Here is a 19,517-nt window from a genome sequence, read left to right on the forward strand (position 1 = left end):
CATAAATCGATGGTATGAAGCTGAAGCATGATTTAAGGTCGTCCCGTATTCGTGATTGGTGCCTTGTCCCCCAGCCATCACTGAAAGGCACTCAGGTCCGGACGATCGCCTTTACCTATTCTATGCGCCCGGCGCCCGACCCCTCTCATCTCTCTCCAAGTACGGATAACCTGACAAGCATATTGGTGGAGCCATAACCGGGCCAGTGTCTCAATGCAGTAGCCGAGCTGCAGTCTACTGTGCCATGGTGGAGCCCAAGTGGCTCAACTAAACGTAAATCTTGCAGGCACGGTGGCTCACTCCACCAATTCAACCCACTCCGCCGTGTATTCACCAACAGGATAACCAAAGCTCTTTGGCTCACCCTGTTCTTCTTTTGCCCACGTAATCAGTCGTCTTTTCATTGTTCACAGATTTATTGACTCTGCCATACTCGAAAGGCCTTTGTCAATAACAGCATGACTTGGGGGGAATGTAAATCATGATCGCCAAATGCGTCATGGGGCTGCCACAATCCTGATTCGTCCAAAGACTGAACCAAAAATTCTACGCCGCGCCACATCCTACGTAGTACAGTACGACTGGGGCTGTTGATGATTGACATCTTGCGACGGGAAGCTTCGTCCAAGGCCCGTCCTAGTAAACTGCCCTAAACTAAACACATTGTCCATCTTTCCAAAGAACATACGTGTACCGGCAGGGTCAGCCGGGGCCGGGGCCGCTCCGTCCCTGTTGCTCGTGGAGTGGCTCAGTCATGATTAGTTTTTCGAACGGCGATCATGAGATCTGACTCGTTGCTCAGTGCCTTGTGGTTGCGGATAATTAATATGATGTTTTTATCCATGCAATCATTTCGTGTGAGGCGTCGAACTTGATTGTCTTGCTCAGTTGCATAGGTACTTGAGTGTAATAAATCTCGGATTAGGCATGCTCCAAGTCCACAAGTGCAATTTATAAATCATTGAATCATCTGTATGTATGTGAACATCCATCTTCGCCGTTAAGTTGGCGGATCATCCAACAGGCGTCTTCGAGGCATTGCGTAATTTGGCCGCTTCCAGAGCTTTTTGCACCCGATCCTGGTGCTGGGGATCATCTCCCGTCCGCTTTATGATGCTTTTGAGAAGGAACAATGCATTCTCAGGTCCTTTGGCAACACTTCCCATCCGGGTGTCAACTTCTGCTTTGATACGTTCATCCTCCCTGCCTTTCTCCTCCTGGAGAAGTTTCATGCTCGCCTGCGTTGCATTAGACACTCTGGCTTCGGCCACAGAAACATCATAGTCTGCGCTGTTGAGCATGTTGTCAACTTTGTTTGACAGCATTAGGAGCGATTTTGAATCATTCGCAACGTAATCCAAGAGCTCTTCTATTGATCGGAGGGTTTCGTGTAGGCCAGCCAGCAACAGCTCTTTGGCGTTCTCCGGACGTTCTTTCAACAGATCGTTGATACTTGACAATCCTGCAGAAACATCATCGATGAATTGCTGATTGTCGCCAAGACCTCGCACAGTCGCACGATCGAAGGTATCCATAAGTTCATTTGCTCGCGAGTCCTTCTCCCGAGCTTCATGTAGAGCCTGTTGACGTTCAGCCTTACTGAACTCTTGTTCAAGCTTCTTCACCGCCTCGCTGTCGCCGTTCGTGTAGAGGACGGACAGCTCGAGCTTCTTCCTGCGCCTTTCGCGCTCATAATGAGCTTCAGCTATCTTGACGTGTCGGATCTGCATCTTCTCATATAATGCCAGCAGAATCGTCAAAGCCTCTGAGCGTGACATACGATCGTCATTACGTTGAATGTACTGACTGCCGCTATCGGAATCGAGGTCTAATACATCAACGGCTCGCATATATTGTGCTTTCAGGTGGATAAGCTCCTCTTTCAAACGCTCTGTCACGGGATTGAAGACCTGGTCTGTGAAAGAATCAAGTTCTTGTACGTCTTCGTCGTATCTCCTAGTAGCTTCTGCCAACTTGAATTCCAATTCCAATTGGCCAATGTCCGAGTATCCTATCTCGTGCTCGTTAAACAGAGCGTCGATATTCTTCCCGGACTCCTCTTGCCTAGCTTGTCTTTCGTCTTCTTGTTTCTTCCGAATCACCCTGTTCTGTCGATCCCACTTGACAACAGTCTCAGGGATCCAAGTGAAAATATCCGGAAATCTGTTCATCTCACGTTCCTGCTCCAAGATTTTATGGCTCCGCTGACGTTGCTGAGGCATAATCCTTGGGATGAACGTGCGAAGACCATTTACTGCTCGTGTCTGCCGATCAACTAGTTTTGGCAACGGCATTGGTTCCTCGGCCAGGGGACCGGCCGCCTTCCCTAGCTTTCCTTTGCGGTAGACACGGCTTTTCTCCCGAATTAGTCCTAGAAAAGCCTCTTCATGCTCACTACGCACAACTCTGCCATTGGCAGAAACGGGGGTGTCTCGACGTATGGGACTTATAAGGTCAGCTGTGCCTTGTGCCAAAATACGCCCAGAGTCCACGGATTGGTGTCTTAATGCCGAGTAAGCCTCGTAAGCCGGCCGTGCTATCACATGTTGTTCAGAGCTTCTTTGGAGGCCTTCCGCATATCTAAAGGGTGTGTAAGCTGGCCTCGGAGGCTCGAATTTGATAGGGTTATTTATTGCGCTGCTTTGCATGAGTAAAGGTGCAGTGCCAGGTCGTAGCGGCAAACTTTCTTTAGCAGCTAGCACTTTGTTAATAGGCGAGCGCATCAATTCATCAACCACAATCGGTGCATAGTCGCTGGGGGATGATGTCGCTTTCTGGGTGGGTGCAGGTGCAGGATGCGAAACAGTCCTCTGCGGAACGCGTCGTGGCATGCGTGGCCGACCACCCGGACTATATTCAGACTGATCGTCTCGCTCAACAACAACGAATGATTCTTCGTTAACAGCTGTATTGGTGTCAATTTTGAGCCTCGGAGATGAGTCGCTAGCTAATTGTGGTGCCTCTGATATGCCTACCTGAAGTGGCAGTGACTGGCTGGCACCCGGCGCATTTGTCTGCGATGGTGCAGCGACGACATTCGTACTTTCTGTCTTTTTAGCACGGGCTCGTGCTGGATTCCAAATATCTGTATCGTCAGCATCCACAGCATACAATATGCTCCGGAGGCGTGATTCCTTCAACACAAATGCCCTGAAGATTTCATACCGTTCCTCTTCTGGAGCAGCTTCTTCTTTTCTGAGCATAGTAACATAACGAGCAAGAGAAGCCCTATATTCGGGTCCAAGGTCTGCGTAGGGATCCCTATCTATGATTTTCGTCGAAAGTGATGGAGGAGCAATAGAATCTTGCCGCACAGGCACATTGCTGGGACTAGTTGAGTGCTGTTGATCAGGTTGGATAATTTGGTTGGACTCCAAAGCCCCTTGCTGATCCCGGTTTTCTGGGGAGTCTCTTAGAGCTTGCCCTGACGAAGACCTGATTGAGTCGAACGCATCTCGTCGCGAACGATCAAGCGTTGATACCGAGCTCTTCCGGCTTTCCCCGGGGGTGATGTTGCTTTGTAATGGTGTGCTCCAGGCCTGAATCACACCATCGATGGTTCCAGTACGTCGCAGACCGTTGATGCTAGGTTCTGGCGATACGCTATGCTCACGGGCTTGGGCTTCACCCACAACTGAAACGGAAGAGGTAGACTGCGTACGTTGCATGGGAGCATGACCAGAGGATTCTTGTTTTGGTGCAGTTTGGGAGGAATCGGTGGGCAGTTCGGCGTATGCATCGTTCACAGCAAATTTCCCTAGCCGGTCCTCGGCGTTTGCGGTATTCGTGCCTTCATCTTCAACATCCCCGGCTGAAGCTTGAAAGTGCTCCCAGTCAGATGGTCCGCCAGCTCCAAGCGCAGAAGACCCAGATTCAATGCTCACATGCTGGTTGGCTGGGAGCACGGGCGGTTCGCTGACCCATGACACTGCATGTGTCACTTCCGGGGAAACAGGTGGCTGTTGGTCATTGTGATGGTTCTGTGTTTCGTTTGATGTGAGAGGATATTGCGTGATCGGACGGTTTTCTAGGTACGGTTGTTCAATCTGATTTGGTTGACTAAAGTTGTGAGGTTGTGGGTGGTCCTCCTGATCTTGTTGGAGAGGCGAAGCGTAGTGCAAGGTTTGCTGATGCGGCCATTGTAGAGAATCGGGTTGTGCTTGGGATTGATACGCGGGAGGCCGAGGAGGAGGAGCAGGTGGTGCTGGAGACTGGAGAGGTGGTTGATAGTTTGAGTGTGAGTGGGGCTGCTGGTTTGAGAAGGCTCCCGATGACCATTGTTGTCCAAGATCATATCCGGATCCTTGTACATACCCGCTCTGGGGCTGCAGCACGGGATTTTGCCAGATCGAGGCCTGCCATATGGGCCCGCCTGCAAGCGGGGCCGGTGAAGGAGTGTGTGCCAGTCCACTAGGTGGCCGAGGAGGAAGTGGTGGTTTGTTTGAGCTAGAAAGCCCAGACTGCTGAAGCTGATGATATCTGACACCCAAGCCCGAGGAACTGGGCGCAGTGGGGATATTGTAGGCCTGCACAGGATTGAGAGGACTTTGTGCGACTGGAGGGCTGGCTATGTGAGAATTTTGGTTCGTGAATCGTGGATCCTGCCAGGAACTGCGGCCGTTCTGTGGCGATTGCCATGGTTGCCGATGATTTGCGTCGTACTGTTGGTATTGCCATGCACACATCGCGGTGGATGACGATATCCTCGACAGAGGAATGCTGTCTAAGTTGTGAATGGGCAAGTAAGTAACCTCCAAGCGTTGTGTGGCGATCACACGTCTCTAGCGGAAGCGGGCCGAAACTGGATGCTCCCATCACTGACATGGATCTTCCCTTTTGTGAAGTCATCCTTCATGCACCACAGCATAGGCAATGCATACAAGTAATGCAGCTCGAAGAGTCACATACAAAACTACGGTATAGTGATGGCAACAAGAAGGGCGAGTTTACTTAGCAGTTTTCAGACAGAGGTAGTTGATAGAAACAGCTGTTTGCGAAAGCAAGGACTTCTTATTGAGAGAAGCTAGGGTTCTAAAAAGGTGCCTTGCAAGCACATAAGCAAGTTCGGCCGAAAAAACTAAAGGACAGGAAGTTTGTGCACGCTTGAGGGAGATGCAGAAGGACTCCGCAAGTTGTCCGTATTAGAAAATCCATCATGCCAACATTCATTCGTGAGTCCAGGATGTCGGCCTTTCGTGATGAATTGCTATCGGCATGACTTGTGGCTCTACTCTGTCTCCAGTAAGAAGAACTCCAATCGTCAGCAGTTATGAGTAAGGTTATCCTGTAGCAGAATATCCTCATCCAATGCAGTATGCTGAAAGAAATGCTTCGGTCGATGAGCCACTTAGAGGAAGAGCTTGAAAGCGGTCATGAAAAGAGCTGCGAGGGCTGTTGTGGAAATCTGTTGAGAGACGGTAACAGCAGCATTGGTCGGAGCGGCACTCGCAGTTGAAGCTGCGGACGCTGATCCGGACGCGGCCGAGGTGGAAGTTGCCACGGTGGAAGCCGAGGTAGCTGAGGTGGCCGATGAGGCGGAAGAATCACTCGAGCTGCTCTCAACTGCTGTGGCATTCAATGTGCCGCACCTCTGGTTTTCTTGGCAAGTATCTTGTCCTTCCGCATCGTCCGGGTGTGCTGCAATACATTGGTTGAACGTCTCCGTGCAGATGTAGAAAGGCAGGGTATCTCGATACGCGGAGACATCAGGGACAGTGCCGTTCGAGCAAACGCACGAGTAGGTCAGATCATTCTGTGCAAAGAGATGTCAACCTGTGTTTGAGACTTTGGAATTGAACAAGAGCTATTCAAGAGAAGAGCAAAGACAGGTTGAAAGCCTTGGGCATCTCACGGTAAGGAAGAAGCAATGTTAACTCCATCGCGATAAGGATGAACGTACCTCCTCGCAGTTATTCGTTGTAGCTGAGCCGCCGCAGATCTGTGGACAAGCATTTCTCTGGCCCAAACACCATTGGACTGTAAGACGGGTCAGTTTGGCTATGCTTTCCGGGAGAAGTGCGTCTTACATCTCTGTTGTCGAGGAATTGGCGCGCTGTTGAATCCAGCAGTAGCAGTGGGTGGCATGGATTGAGAGATAGTGGTTGAAGCTTGAGCAGCAACCGAAGTCACAAGGGCCGCGGAAGCAGCTGCGACAAGACCGGAACGCATCTTGATGGATATGTGATTTTACTGAGGCTTGAGATGGTCCCAGCTAGTGTATGGAGGAGATAAAAGCTACAGCAAGGGGAGTTGTTGATGCAAGATTGAGAGATGCGGTTTGTGTTTGGTTGTGGATATACAAGAGAAAAGAGTTGACAAACGGAGCTGCGGGCTTTATGCAGCGTGATTTGCGGGCATCCCTTGAAGGGAAGGCAGGTGCTGGCAAATTGCTAGCAAGTGAAGAGGAGGAACAGGGCAGGAACAGGGCAGAGGCTGGGTCTGAAATGCACCTGTCACATAGTCACATAGCAACGCCGGATAACTATCGTGGTTGCAATTTGGGCAAGAGATAAGTGCTAACTCTGCTCATAGCTTTGCGTCTAGCTTGCAAGGTTCGACCTACTGACATGATCTACTCATCCATTCTCTGTGCATGACTAGCTGTATTGCGTTACTCGTCTTTATGCACTCAGAGCTCTAGAGTTTGGCCAAGACAATGCTCCGCACAGTAGTGGTAATACGTACTAACCAGACCAGACCTCATACTACGTACGTAGTATTCATCCCACACCCGATTTCCGGGCCCTGGAAGCTCGGATCTTCCCCAGCAGCTTAGAGCTGCGCTGGAGATGCTTTGATGGTACGTCGCGGGAGCGATTTTGGAAGTACAAGTACGAAGCCGGAAATCCTAGTTAGGTGATTCTTGTAGCTACTTGATATTTTTGCAATAGACGCGCAAGTGTCACATGACCCCACTTTGCCGCAATCCTGCAAGGATGTCCTGGTAGAAGGTTCTTCCACCAGAGCCGAGGCATCAGATTCATTTCCCACCGCAGTTTTCCCACCACTGCACATAAGCAGTGCTGCATCCTTGGCTTAGGCTGGACGCGTAACCCTCTTCACGTCGATATTACGATGAATGCAGACACCCAAGACAGCCCAGCTCCAGCTGCAGCCATTTCGCATTTCAAGTCTACTACATGGGCGGGCAAGTATCTTGACTCCTCCAGCTACAGGCTCATTCCCACGTCTCCCAGATACCTCAAAGCCACTGGGGAAGATGCTTTCTTCGCTCGTACCATCAATACGCCCACAACTATTCCTTACTGTTTGAGCCTCTGCCGACACGACCTGAAGTTGCCAGAAGGAGGCTCGCCCTTCAATCGGATAGCTTCTCCCAGCACCAAATCATCTCCATCACCCACCCCGTCTGTGTTCGATTGTGTTTGGCTGCTTCATCTTGCTGAGCCTGGAATCAATGGGCATCCCAGAACTGCTCACGGCGGAGTCTTGGCCTGCATTCTAGACGAGCTCACTGGAATGTGCGCGATATTGCATCAAGCCGACAGGTCAATTCCCATATACACAGCCTCCCTCGAGACAAGATTCAAAGCACCGGTTATCCTCCCTACTGATGTTATTTGCCGGGCCTGGGTTACCCGGAAGGAGGGCCGCAAATATTGGCTGCGAGCCCATATTCTGGACGAGAGAGGTACGGTGATGACCGAAGGCGAGGCGCTTCTCATAGAGTCGAAGACCAAGGAAAAGCTCTGAAACCTTCCATCGACAGCTTTCAGCCACGGGACATCCTCGGGAACCTTTCAGGTAAAACAGCCTGTGTCAAATTTGACAAGAATAGAACGGGTAACCAACTGCAAGTGTTGCTGAACGGCTGGCCTTATTCACTCCTTGAACTCCGTCGGGCCATTTCCCATAGGTCTGCAAAATTCAATTATATCTGCAATAAGGACTGCCTACAGTATCCAAGAATGGATGGGCCCCTTTCATCAATTTTTGGTCTCGGTGAGCAGGCCGGTGAACACTACTGGACAAGTACACTGCACGTCTTGCGAGCCTCGAACTTTCAAGAAGTTGAACTGAGGGTTTAGAAGTGCTGTATTTTTCTTGCACTCTATAAGAACAATAGAAGGCAAGGGGGAAAAGTGGCAAGTTAAAAGAATGAGATGCATGATGTTGCACAATACACTTCATTTGGAGCAGAGAATTACTGGTTTCCAGACACCACTATACAGATCAGAAAATATCATATCCTGCTGAGGACCAAATGGGGAATCACGACGCATATTTGGCAACCCCTCTCTGGTGGGCGCTGATGGATGGCCCCTACGATCAGCCCACTGGGTGTTGGTGGCATGTCTAGACTCTGGGGTAAAGATACAAGTTGTCATTAGTTTACTTCTATACGAACAAGTCTCAGACAATATCAAGTCTGGTGTGTCTTCCTTCTACCAGTTCCCTGTACTCTTATAAGGTGCATATCTGGACCTGCAATTGGTCTGTCAAGTTGGACAAAGACGAAAGATGATATAACATCCACATGGTCCAATCTGAAAGCCCCATGTGTCACAAGCTGGATACAGATGGCAACACCCAAAGACTGGCATTGTAAGAGCGGTTCCACTATCTCTCCACTGCTGTTTTGTTGTCGACCTTCCCCATGCGCAGTTTGCAGTTTTATCATCAATAATGGCCGCCAGAACGGGGGCAACTGTCTGGAACACGTTTGCAGCTATGGCTCTCAGAGGATCATAGATACAGGTCATCAACATGTTGCATAAGAAGAGTTAAGCTAAGGCCGCCCCCCAAATCCCCACAAGGAAGTCCAATTAGCAGCTTCTGGGAAAGGCAAACGAGTGCCCAGAAATGGGATGATATGCATTAGCAGCCTTCCCCTCTGCGTGTGTAAGTTTCCATATCTATAGTATATGCCGTGGTGGATGCCAATGCTGTATCGATCAACCAGTCTCAAGGTTCAAGCGAAGCGTTCAAGCCTGTTGGCACTGCTTTTGTAACCAGGAGATCTACCAAGACAAATCTCACGAACCCAAGCTCGACGCTAGGCGCTCAACCATACTACGTAGATTACACGACACGGTAAGTTACCAAGGAAAGTGACGAGTCAGAGCACCAATCCCGTAGCTCATCCCTGGCTCGGCTCGCTTCGGTTCGCACTCCGAGCTTTGGACCGAAGCTTGGCGCCAAAATTTACGGGAGTCCTCAGATTCCTGCTATGCTACACACCCCTTTAATAGGGGATAGGACGCCCATTTCGGCCCTATTAATCTCATCCAGAGTTATTTTATCCCACTCCTCCTGGATAGCCCTGCGCAGAACAGCTTCTTCGAAGATGACCCCCCTGGACTTCAAGCGCTGCTTTATTATTCTCCAGATCGTCTCAATAGGGTTTAGATCAGGCGAAGTAGGAGGGTTCATCTCCCATTTGATCCCTAGATCGCTTGCGCCTGTTATCAAAGCCCAAGATCCTCGTGGACCGAATGATGTGAGCTAGCATGGCATCAGCGAATTCTGCGTGCACGCGAGCAATGGCCAGCAGGTCTTACAGGTTTTCCCGGGGTCACAAATGTGCTTAACAGCACCCGTGTGAGTTCGCTGATCTGAAAAGCGAAGTACAGGAATCCTAACACAAGAAAGAACCCCGCGATTATCGCCTGTGGTAGCGAGAGTTGCACAGAATTGATTGAGACTGCCATGTCGCAGAAGGTGGAGGGGCACTGGTTGGTTCTGACAGCCGTACGCTGGACTTCCTGCAACTTTATATTTCTTTGAATAGCACGTTCAGAGCCATTAGCTATACCAATAGTCTTTGCCACCTTGAAATGACTAGAAGAAGCAAAGCCAAAATTGGCATCTTCTACTGCCTCAATTGCTTCACACTCATATTGAGCAAGTACTTGCTTTCGACCTCGATTGTGGACTTTCTGACTGCGGCGCGCAGTTCCTTCTTTGATGATTCGATAGCCAGTTGTTTCAGATATATTATGTATCTTAAATGGCTCTGTGCGAGGTAGTTTGCCAGCTGTGTGGCGTGCATCGGCGAGGAGGCGCGCGCGGCGCGGCGTATCAAGCATCGTTTTCAGCGTTCGTGGGGCCGCAGGAGAAGGAGGATCTATCGAATAAGACTTTCGGCAGACGCGCCGTCTATTTCCCTGTTCAGAACTCATTATTCCCTAAATTTGAGTGAGTATTGGTAGAGAAATAAGGGAATGAAGTAGGGGGGGAGAGGAAGGGGATCTGAGAACTCCCGTAAATTTTGGCGCCAAGCTTCGGACCCTTCCGCAGCCTCATAAACCGGTTGACCTTTTCTTTTCACAAATGTCAAACGATACGGAGTGGTGCATCAAAAGTCTTCAATATACGCTAGCGAGATGAGTAAAAGCTAGCCCTTCTTGTGCTAATTATTTTACTAGTAATCGGCAGGCGCGTAGAGATGATCAAAAGGGGCAGATGGCTGAAGCTTAATTGACATAGGCCTGTGAACTACGTCAAGTAGTCTAAAGAGGGCCCTGGGGATCTACTACGGTACTAGGCAGAAGTACTCATAGCGCGGCGCTAGTATTTGTACGTAGTAGTCTGGATCAGATTGCTTTCGTAACCGCCAAACCTGATAGTCAATAGCGGTTTTCACACAGCTTATCTGCATGGTTGAAACGAGATAAGCTCCCACAAAGTGAATGCCATGATTGTAGCGCTGTAAATGTAACTAGCTCCTACTAGCACCAAGCTATGAATATTTCTGCCCCCTACTGTAGGAAAGAGGGGGGGTCATAGCAGCAGCTCTACGTAGTAGGGCTCCACCTCTCTAGCACATTTTTTACCTGGCGCTAAAGCTTGGATCGACTGTGCTAGTAGCGCTCTAATTTTAGCGTATATTGATGACTTTTGATGCACGACTCCATACCAATTACCCATTTGGTATGCCTGCCTTACAGTATGCCCTATCGGCGCCGGCGCTGGTGATATTCCCAAACTTTCCTCGAAACCAGGATACGTCGAAGAAATAACCGTTTGAAGATAGAGTTTTCTCAATATGAAAAGTACCTAAATCGGGATTGATTGTCATTGGACAGGGCATACATAGTTTCTCTGACTCTGAAGTTTTTGAACCTATCGAACCCGTCTTCCACGACAAGAAGAAAGGTTGATAGTCGTCCGCATTGAGAATCGCAAGGGGGGAAGAATATTACAACACTCGAAATACAATCCCGCCCTATTCACTACCCAGCGTATTTTCATCACAACCAATAGTTAACCCTGTTTCAGCTGCTTTGGCATTGTATAGGAACGAGAACGCGGCCCTTGATGGAGATAGGCGGGAATACGCGGGCTTCGGACGGGGTGAGCATTCTAACTCCGCATTGCTCGCCATTTTTGGGAACTGCCAGGAGCTAGGTATCAGAATGTTTGAGACTTCTTACAAATTCTAAGTGATATCTGACCGATTAAACGATTATGAGAATATGTTTGACGGGTGTTCTAGAAGGTGATGGCCAGAGGTGAGAATGATCAAGCATTCTGGCAGCAAGCTCCGGCCCTTTCAATATATTTACATGCTCCTGATTCTACTCTTCAGCTTCTTTCCGGATTTGATCTTGTCAAACTACTCAACACATTTGACACCCAGTCTTACAACTTCCCCCTTAGCCAATTCCCTGTCTCCTTCCCCCCTAAGTTAAGATCGAACACCACAACAATGGCGACTGGGAAACAGCAAAAGCGACTCTTCATGACCGGCGCCAGTGGTTACATCGGCTCCGTGGTCACAGAGCTTGCCGCAATGGACGGCTACGATGTACATGCGCTCTCGAGGAGCGAGACAAGCGATGAGAAGCTGCGCAGCCTCGGCGCCGTGCCCGTTCGCGGGGACATCACCTCGCTTGACGTCCTGCGCCGTGAGAGCGCCGAGGCAGACACCGTTATACACCTCGCAACCGCTTATACGATCGGCGTCGGCACGTACGATGCGGTCATGTCTGTTGACATGGCCGCCGTAGATGCCATCGCCGACGGCTTAGCGGGCACCAACAAGCCGCTGGTAATCACCTCAGGCACACTGTTAGCTGAGCCCGACCCTACAGGAGCCGAAACCACCGAGGCATCACCGCCATCGTCACACCCTATCAGCGCTCGTATCAAGACTGAGCAGCACTCGCTCGCGCTAGCCAGAAGAGGCATCCGGGTTGTGGGCGTGCGGGTGGCGCCGTTCACTTATGGCCGTGGCGGCAGCGGCGTCAAGCTGTTCATGGGCATGTCGGCACGAGCCGGCAACGTTACGTGCGTCAACGGCGGCAAGAACCACACCACTGTCGTGCATGTTGATGACGCCGCGCGTCTATATCTGCTAGCAGCGCAGAAGGGCAAGGCCGGTGAGCTGTTCAATGCCAGTGGGTCCACCGACTTCACGGCGCGCCAGATATTCGACGCCATAGCCGCGGCGCTAGAGGTACCAGTACGGGACATCACGTATGAGGACGCGCAGACGCAGGTGGGAGAGACGTTCGCGTGGTTCTTGTAGGCCGAGAACAGGGCGTCTGGCGCAAAGGCGAGGAAGGAGCTGGGATGGCAGCCGAAGGGGACCAGCATTTTGGACGAGATCAACCACGGCTCGTATCAGCCGGTCGCGCAGGCGCTGCGGAAGCCGCCGCCTGCTTGAAGGTGCTCAAAGAAAAAATCCCAGGGTTTCAGGCGAGCCAAAGACGGAGTCGCTGGATTCTCAAAAGGTTCTACCTCATATATGTGGACCAGCTCAGAAATTTTGACACCTCCTAATCAAGGGGAGAATGCCAAATCACCTCTTGACACCCTGAATCTCCCTGACTTCTGGTCAAATGGACAGATTACTAAAATATGTCTTCTTTGGTGACAGTGATGGGGCTGATTTAACATAACTTGCTAGGTGACAATCACTGAACATGAAATGAAAAATGCACTAACTTACTCCGTACCTAGCAGGAGAAGGCCCTCTGAAAAATATGCCTAAATTACCATCAATGTGTGCTTAGTTTCGGCCTAACCGTTGATATGATCTAAGTTAGTTTACATAGAATTATGCAGCTAAACATTTGAAGTCCAATAAGATTATGTTATTTCAGACGTCATCTTAGGAAAATGACGGTCAAACGATGCCTAAACTATGGTCATTTGAAGCCTGGAAGCGCCGGAGGACTGTTTTTCATGTTTGAAAGGGGTAAAGAATTTTCGGTACTTTTGCTATTATGTGCTACCTGGCTACCGGCATATGCACAATTCTTCGCCTGACAAAGGTAATCGAGGCATGGATACCTTACTGTTATGCACGTCCATGTAGCAGGGAAGAGGCGTTGTAAAAGGGTGCTGCGCATTATAAAAGGGATGGCAGCCACTTCCTCTCTCATGTTGCTTTATTGACAATTTAGACCGGCTATCTAAACTCTGCAAAGTAATGAAAGGACCTCATTACTTCAAGCCATTTGGAACCGCCTCAACCTTTTCTGGCATGGCTATCGGCCCACCAGGCGAGGTTGGTAATCGTGCTGTCAGAATCTCCACTCCATCCTCTGTAACAAGAAGGGTGTGTTCGAACTGTGCTGTTCGAGAACCATCCGTTGTGACGCTAGTCCAGTCATCCGGCCACGTCTTGTCTCGATACGAACCGAGACTGATCATCGGCTCAATGGTGAAGCACATTCCAGCCTTTGCGGTGCCTACTGCCTTGTTCTTCGCGTAATGAGGAATATTGGGCACTGTGTGGAAGAGTTGATTGATGCCGTGACCACAATAGGTCTTGATGACGCTGCAATCACGGCTCTTGGCATGCTTCTCAATCACATTCCCCGGATCTCGGAAGAGCATTCCTGGCTTGACAATCTCAATCGCCTTATCTAGACATTCGCGAGCCGTCTCTACCACGCGGACCGAGTCTGCGTCTGCTCGTGCTGGCTCACCTACGTGGTACGTTTCATTCAGGTCGCCATGGAACCCTTCATGGTAGAGTGTGACGTCGAGATTGAGAATGTCGCCTTCGAGAAGAACTCTTTGGTCGGGTATGCCATGGCAGATAACTTCGTTAGGCGATGTGCAGACTGACTTGGGAAAGTGATAGTAATTTAGGGGTGATGGATATGACTGACAACATTAGCAGCTAGGATTACAATGTTGACTCATAGGGGATTATACATTTCTTTCTAGACATGCCTTGTGGACGACTTCATCAAGATAGTCAGTCGTTATTCCAGGCCGCACCTCTGTCGCTGCTATGTCCAGAACTTCTCTGGCTAATCTGCAAACCTTTCTCATTCCCTCTTGCTCTTTTGCATCCAGGACCTTGACGTTGTGCCTGCCCACAAATTTCTGCTCTGATCGAGGTATGCCATCTGCAGCATAATCGGGGTGTGGTATCGATCGGGGCACTTCTCGCTTGGCAGATAAAGGATAGACCGGTCGTAGGGGGCCAGTAAAGCCAAAGGTAGGGAAGGGGTTGAAATGACCACTTTCTGGATCGGGTTCAGACACGATGTTGGGAGGAAAGAGTTTGCGCAAGGGGTTGGTACTTTTGTGGACCTTCTTGTGCTCTCCCTGGTGTCATCAAGTCAGCAAGATGTCTTCCCTTGGAGGTTGCAAGCGTGCACCTTGTCAACCCCAGAAATTGCATACCCAACTCCGCTTAAAACAGTCCTGCGAACAAAAGTAGCTCTCTGTTCCCTGCTTCAGACAAGTTGGGCATTGCAATGTGCTTGCATCGTTTTCGCATTCTAGGCCGGGGCATTTTCGTGGTTTCTCAGCTGCCTGGTCCATGGCGGACAGACTGATCCGTTTGCTGCAAAGAAGACAAACTAATAGAATGCGTTCTGAAGCGTCCAAAAGGCCTCGAGAAATGCCTCGAGGAATACCTGGTGGAGAATAGTGTAGTGCCTGAGGTGTAAGGCGTAAGGCTTGGTATCAGAACTGCCAGCAACCCGCATGCGGCCAACAACCAACAACGGATAACGCACAACGCACAACGCAATCTCGTATTGTGCTGACGAAGCTAACGTAGTAGCTTCCCAGCGGGCCGCCCCACTCGGCATTCCAAGCTGCATGTAAAGGATTAGGTTCGATGAATCATTCTTCACCTCACACACACATTCAAGCGGTTCCTTCGTCCTGCAAATGGTGGAAAGCATGGGACGTCGGCGGCCTCAGAAAGTTGTCGTGGTGGGTGCTGGGCCTGTTGGTTCGCTGGCTGCACTTTACGCTGCCACTCGTGGCGATGACGTTAAGTTATATGAGCTTAGAGGAGGTGAGTGACATTCTTATTCTACTTCCAACTCCAACCACCCAGTAGAAAGGTTGCAATTGTATGTTTCTATGACAATAAGTGTTTGCATCTTAACGAGATCCTGTGTCGAATGTATCCAACTCCTTTTCTCCCATGATGCCAAGACTTGACCCCTGAACTGGATTGAGGAGCCAAAAGAATGCCTAACATGGAAGATACTGGAAGAAACATCAGAGGCACTGCTCCCATTGATGAGAGTTCTCATTTCAATCAAATCAAGCTAAATCTATTCTGTCCAGACCTCCGAGACACATCAACAACCCCTCTCAATTTCACCAAATCCATCAACCTCGCCCTCTCAGAGCGAGGTATTAACGCTCTTCGCCATTCCCAGCACCCACAGCTCGTCAACAGCATAATAGTCGAAACAATCCCCATGTACGGCCGCATGATCCACGGCCTCTCCACCACAGGCACCCCGACCCAATCACCACAAGCCTACGACGTCCACGGCCGGCATATCTCCGCTGTCGACCGGGGCGGTCTGAACAAACGACTCCTCGACGAGCTCGAGAAGATGCCCAATGTTGAATTCTTCTTCAACCACAAACTAACCGGCGCCGACTTTCAAGGCAGGAAAGCATGGTTCGAAGTCCGGAGGCAGCCCGAGGAGAAATCAGGTCCCGGCCATCGCGCCCCAGGGATCGAGGTCTCATTCGACCTTCTTCTCGGTGCAGATGGCGCTCACTCCGCCGCAAGATACCACATGATGAAATACGCACAGACGAACTTCTCACAAGAATACATCGACACATTATGGTGCGAATTCACCATTCCCCCGTCTCTAGAACACGACTTTCGGATATCGCCCAACCATCTCCACATCTGGCCTGCCGGGGATTTCATGTTCATTGCCATTCCCTCCCTCGATAAATCATTCACCTGCACACTTTTCGGCCCAACTAGCCTTTTCGAAAATCTCAAAAACAAAAAAGACGCGTATCATTCCCCACTGGAAGACCTCTTCACCGAGCACTTCCCAGGCATAATCCCGGACCTCATTTCCAGACAAGACGTTCACGAGCAATTCAACCGTAACCCCCACCTCCCCCTCATAAACATAAAATGCAATCCGCACCATTTCGACAGCAGCGTCGTGATACTAGGCGATGCCACGAATGCCATCGTGCCGTTTTACGGACAGGGCATGAATGCCGGTCTGGAGAGCGTACGTATACTATTCGAGTTTCTCGATGACCATGGTGTCTACGCTGCCAATAAGAAGGCAGACGAGGTGCAGCAAGCAAGAGCAGCAGCGTTGGCAGCATACACCGCATACCGAGTCCCGGATGCACATTGCATCGCTGATCTAGCGTTGCAGAATTACATCGAGATGCGATCGGATGTGCGCTCTCCGATCTACCGGATCAGGAAGTTCGTGGAAGAGACGCTAGATCGCTACCTGCCGGGATTGGGGTGGGCGACGCAGTACTCGAGGGTGAGCTTCGGAAATGAGCGGTATAGTAAGATTGCGCAACAAACGAATAAGCAGGGGAAGATTTTGGCAATGTCTCTTGTTGCGGTAGCTGCTGGATTGATAGGGGGAGGTGGTGGGCTGCTGGCCCGGCGCTGGTATCATGCTAGACAGGGGCCGGGGTGGTTAAGCAAGTGGTTGATGACGACTGGCCGGGAGGTGGAAAAGAGAGGACGGTGACGCGGCTGCAATACTGAGCGTTTAGGAACCGTTCCGGGTGGAGCTTGGTATAGAGCGCACATCTGATTCTACACTGGTGATTCAGGTGCTGCTACTGGATTGTGTTCAGCTCTGGGGCGTAAGCTTTTCGTTGCAAGCTCGTCAACGCTTCGATGTGTCGAGGATTATCTTGTTCAGACTTTTGGAAAGAATACCTGTGCTTGTCGGAATTTCTGCTTTGAACTTGTACAAGATGGTTACTTTTGAATAGACACAAGTAATGGGCGCGGACAGCTGAACAAAGATCCCCATGCCAGCCTGCTTCGCACTCTGGTTTCATATGATCAAGATCCTAAATCCATGGCTCGCAGGAGTTCCTCCAGCTGCGCCAATTCGCAAACTACCTCTCGGTAAACGCCCTCTTGCAGCGCAGGTTGGCTCAAGTCATCACCACGGCCAAAGTCGCATGCGAGACATTTTCTGACGATCTCTCCGTAGCGTGATCCTGATTTTGCTGAGACGAGCCGACTCAAGCGCTTCGCGGTGAAGAACAGGGTGTGCCTCTCATCGTGGCTGTTAGCAACGTCGCATGACTGTTGCATGCTGCGGAGCGGCTTTTGATATGCTAATTCCAAAAGCATGACACCTAAGCCAAACAGAAAGTCGTTAGGTGCGAAAGGATAGCATGTGGTGCTCTGACCACCGTTGGTTGCAACAGTTGGATCTCGAACAGAGACATCAACGAAAGGTTCTTTCAGATCTTCGATAAGGGCCGTGCTTGACGGTTGCTGTAATTGGAAAAGGACATCACTGCTACCCCAGCTGTTTCGAAGCCACGGTGTAGAGTAGAACTGGAGCACTGCAGTGGCAAGCTTCCTTGAGAGGCGTAGACGCTCGTACTGTGCTATCCCAGCTGTTTGATCTGAGTTGCCCTGATACTGGACAAGGAGCTCAGCCAACGACTTGGATGGAACATTAAAAACTTCGTCCTCCCTCGGTTCTTGCCCTTTTAGATAGATTAAGTGTTTTGTTTTTGATGAATGTTCGAAATACCCAATGCAACATTCAGAACGAGGAGCTGATCTGCTTAAAAAGTTTTGCAAGTGATTGCAAAAGTTGCTGTGGGAGCACAGATTGGCTAGAGGCGGCTTGGACACCGTTTCTGGTACGTACAAAGAGCTAAGTTGTAGGCGACTGACCCCTTGCATTCCAGAATGGGGGTTGGTTGGTTCGTCGTCTTGCCTGGCGGATTGGGAACCATGCGCTGATCGGCTGACCGGACCCATGGAGGACGTAGCCCGAAGGATTTCGTTCTTGGATGCAAGATTTGCTAACTCGCGCTTTAGGCGTTTGTTATCTTCGTGGAGTTTGTTAGATGCCGCTTCTAGATCGTTAAGTCCAGCTTCAAGTTCTTTGGCATGGGTTTTGCGTTTACGGAATGCGCGTTGACTGTGGGACCACAGATCTGATAGGGGTGGCTTTGACACGGTTTCTGGTGCTTTGCAAGTAACTGCTGGTGACCGTGATCGGGGCGGTGACGAGTGCTCAAACTGAATGCACTTTCCCCGGAGCTTCGAAGGTTGACGTTCGGGTGGTGGAGAGGAGGGCGTTCGGCCTCGCTTTATTGATTGGCCGAGAACTGCAAGAGGTTTATGTTCTGTTGAAGATGGACAAGCATGGGCCGCTGGTGTAACACTCGACTCCACTGTAAACCATGAAGTCTGCTTCGAGCCGGATGTCGAAGCTATAACTTGCCTAAAGCCAACACTGAACCGGACCTGGTGGGCTCCTGGCACAGGTATGGGTTGCAGACTGAAATGTGCTTGGTGCTGGGTGTGCTGGGTGCAAGCCGTGCTCAGAGCTTCGTAGAGATTTCGTGAGGCAGTCTGGACCAACACAAATTGCTGTATCACTTGTTGTGCCTGAGCGGATGGCCGCGATAGTGGGCGGCGCTGCTCACTTCTTTTGGTCTGTGATACCAAGGTTCTAAGGTTCTCTATGAGCTCTTTCAACCTATTCATAGATTCTTGAAGTCGTGATTGCGACAACGCGAAGCGAGACTTTTCTCTGATTTGATGCCGCCAAAGCCTATCGTTTCGCATGTCGCCCTACAGCACGCACATAAACTTCTAGGAACCATCGTTTGAGAGGAGCCACCTACCTCTTTTGTCAGCTGTGCCACCTCTTCAAACCCACTCAGTCTGGCCTCCATCTCGGACAGCTCGGCATTGATCCATTGCACCAATTCGAGGAAGGACTCCCGTGTATTCCCTAAACTTGCCACGAAAGACTCTTCTAGGTCTTTATCGTCCCATCCGGATTGGTCTGCGTTGTGTAACAGCTGCTCAGCTCGGTCCCAACCCACGCAAGATGCCAACAACGATCGGATTTCGCCCTGAAATATAGTTCTTTGAAGCCTCACCAGTTTCGAGAGATGGCCAACTTCTTGTGAGAAGTGTCGGTACCTCTTTAAGGCCCGAGCGGCAGAAGAGAAGTTTTCGGCGACAGATATGACAATGGGCAGAACCGCAAGAGCTAGGCTCGCCGCTTCCACAGCGCCCGTCATCGGTGACTTGCAAGGACGTAGCACTGGAAGAATACCGAACAGTA

General features: G+C 50.3%; 8 protein-coding genes across 8 annotated transcripts; 3 read left to right on the top strand and 5 right to left on the bottom strand.

Moving 5' to 3' along the window:
* Nucleotides 1-1,013: 1,013 nt before the first annotated feature.
* On the bottom strand, nt 1,014-4,685 carry EPUS_01320 (uncharacterized protein; the record flags this gene model as incomplete). The annotated part of the gene is made up of 1 exon (XM_007788613.1): nt 1,014-4,685. The coding sequence occupies one exon, from the start codon at nt 4,683-4,685 to the stop codon at nt 1,014-1,016; it is 3,672 nt and encodes a 1,223-aa protein (XP_007786803.1).
* Nucleotides 4,686-5,347: 662 nt separating this feature from the next.
* EPUS_01321 (uncharacterized protein) lies at nt 5,348-6,168 on the bottom strand (the record flags this gene model as incomplete). Its single annotated transcript, XM_007788614.1, has 3 exons — nt 5,348-5,752; nt 5,900-5,976; nt 6,027-6,168. The coding sequence occupies 3 exons, from the start codon at nt 6,166-6,168 to the stop codon at nt 5,348-5,350; spliced, it is 624 nt and encodes a 207-aa protein (XP_007786804.1).
* A 906-nt stretch (nt 6,169-7,074) lies between these two features.
* Nucleotides 7,075-7,713, top strand: EPUS_01322 (uncharacterized protein; the record flags this gene model as incomplete). Its single annotated transcript, XM_007788615.1, has 1 exon — nt 7,075-7,713. The coding sequence occupies one exon, from the start codon at nt 7,075-7,077 to the stop codon at nt 7,711-7,713; it is 639 nt and encodes a 212-aa protein (XP_007786805.1).
* A 1,464-nt stretch (nt 7,714-9,177) lies between these two features.
* On the bottom strand, nt 9,178-10,049 carry EPUS_01323 (uncharacterized protein; the record flags this gene model as incomplete). Its single annotated transcript, XM_007788616.1, has 2 exons — nt 9,178-9,465; nt 9,522-10,049. The coding sequence occupies 2 exons, from the start codon at nt 10,047-10,049 to the stop codon at nt 9,178-9,180; spliced, it is 816 nt and encodes a 271-aa protein (XP_007786806.1).
* A 1,622-nt stretch (nt 10,050-11,671) lies between these two features.
* On the top strand, nt 11,672-12,493 carry EPUS_01324 (uncharacterized protein; the record flags this gene model as incomplete). Its single annotated transcript, XM_007788617.1, has 1 exon — nt 11,672-12,493. One exon carries the CDS (start codon nt 11,672-11,674, stop codon nt 12,491-12,493), a length of 822 nt encoding a protein of 273 aa, XP_007786807.1.
* Nucleotides 12,494-13,413: 920 nt separating this feature from the next.
* Nucleotides 13,414-14,751, bottom strand: EPUS_01325 (uncharacterized protein; the record flags this gene model as incomplete). The annotated part of the gene is made up of 3 exons (XM_007788618.1): nt 13,414-14,082; nt 14,200-14,532; nt 14,611-14,751. 3 exons carry the CDS (start codon nt 14,749-14,751, stop codon nt 13,414-13,416), a joined length of 1,143 nt encoding a protein of 380 aa, XP_007786808.1.
* A 671-nt stretch (nt 14,752-15,422) lies between these two features.
* Nucleotides 15,423-16,928, top strand: EPUS_01326 (Kynurenine 3-monooxygenase; the record flags this gene model as incomplete). The annotated part of the gene is made up of 1 exon (XM_007788619.1): nt 15,423-16,928. One exon carries the CDS (start codon nt 15,423-15,425, stop codon nt 16,926-16,928), a length of 1,506 nt encoding a protein of 501 aa, XP_007786809.1.
* A 323-nt stretch (nt 16,929-17,251) lies between these two features.
* EPUS_01327 (uncharacterized protein) lies at nt 17,252-19,473 on the bottom strand (the record flags this gene model as incomplete). The annotated part of the gene is made up of 2 exons (XM_007788620.1): nt 17,252-19,015; nt 19,069-19,473. The coding sequence occupies 2 exons, from the start codon at nt 19,471-19,473 to the stop codon at nt 17,252-17,254; spliced, it is 2,169 nt and encodes a 722-aa protein (XP_007786810.1).
* Nucleotides 19,474-19,517: the final 44 nt, after the last annotated feature.

This window comes from Endocarpon pusillum (assembly GCF_000464535.1).
Source record: "Endocarpon pusillum Z07020 unplaced genomic scaffold C720987, whole genome shotgun sequence".
NCBI lineage: Eukaryota > Fungi > Ascomycota > Eurotiomycetes > Verrucariales > Verrucariaceae > Endocarpon > Endocarpon pusillum.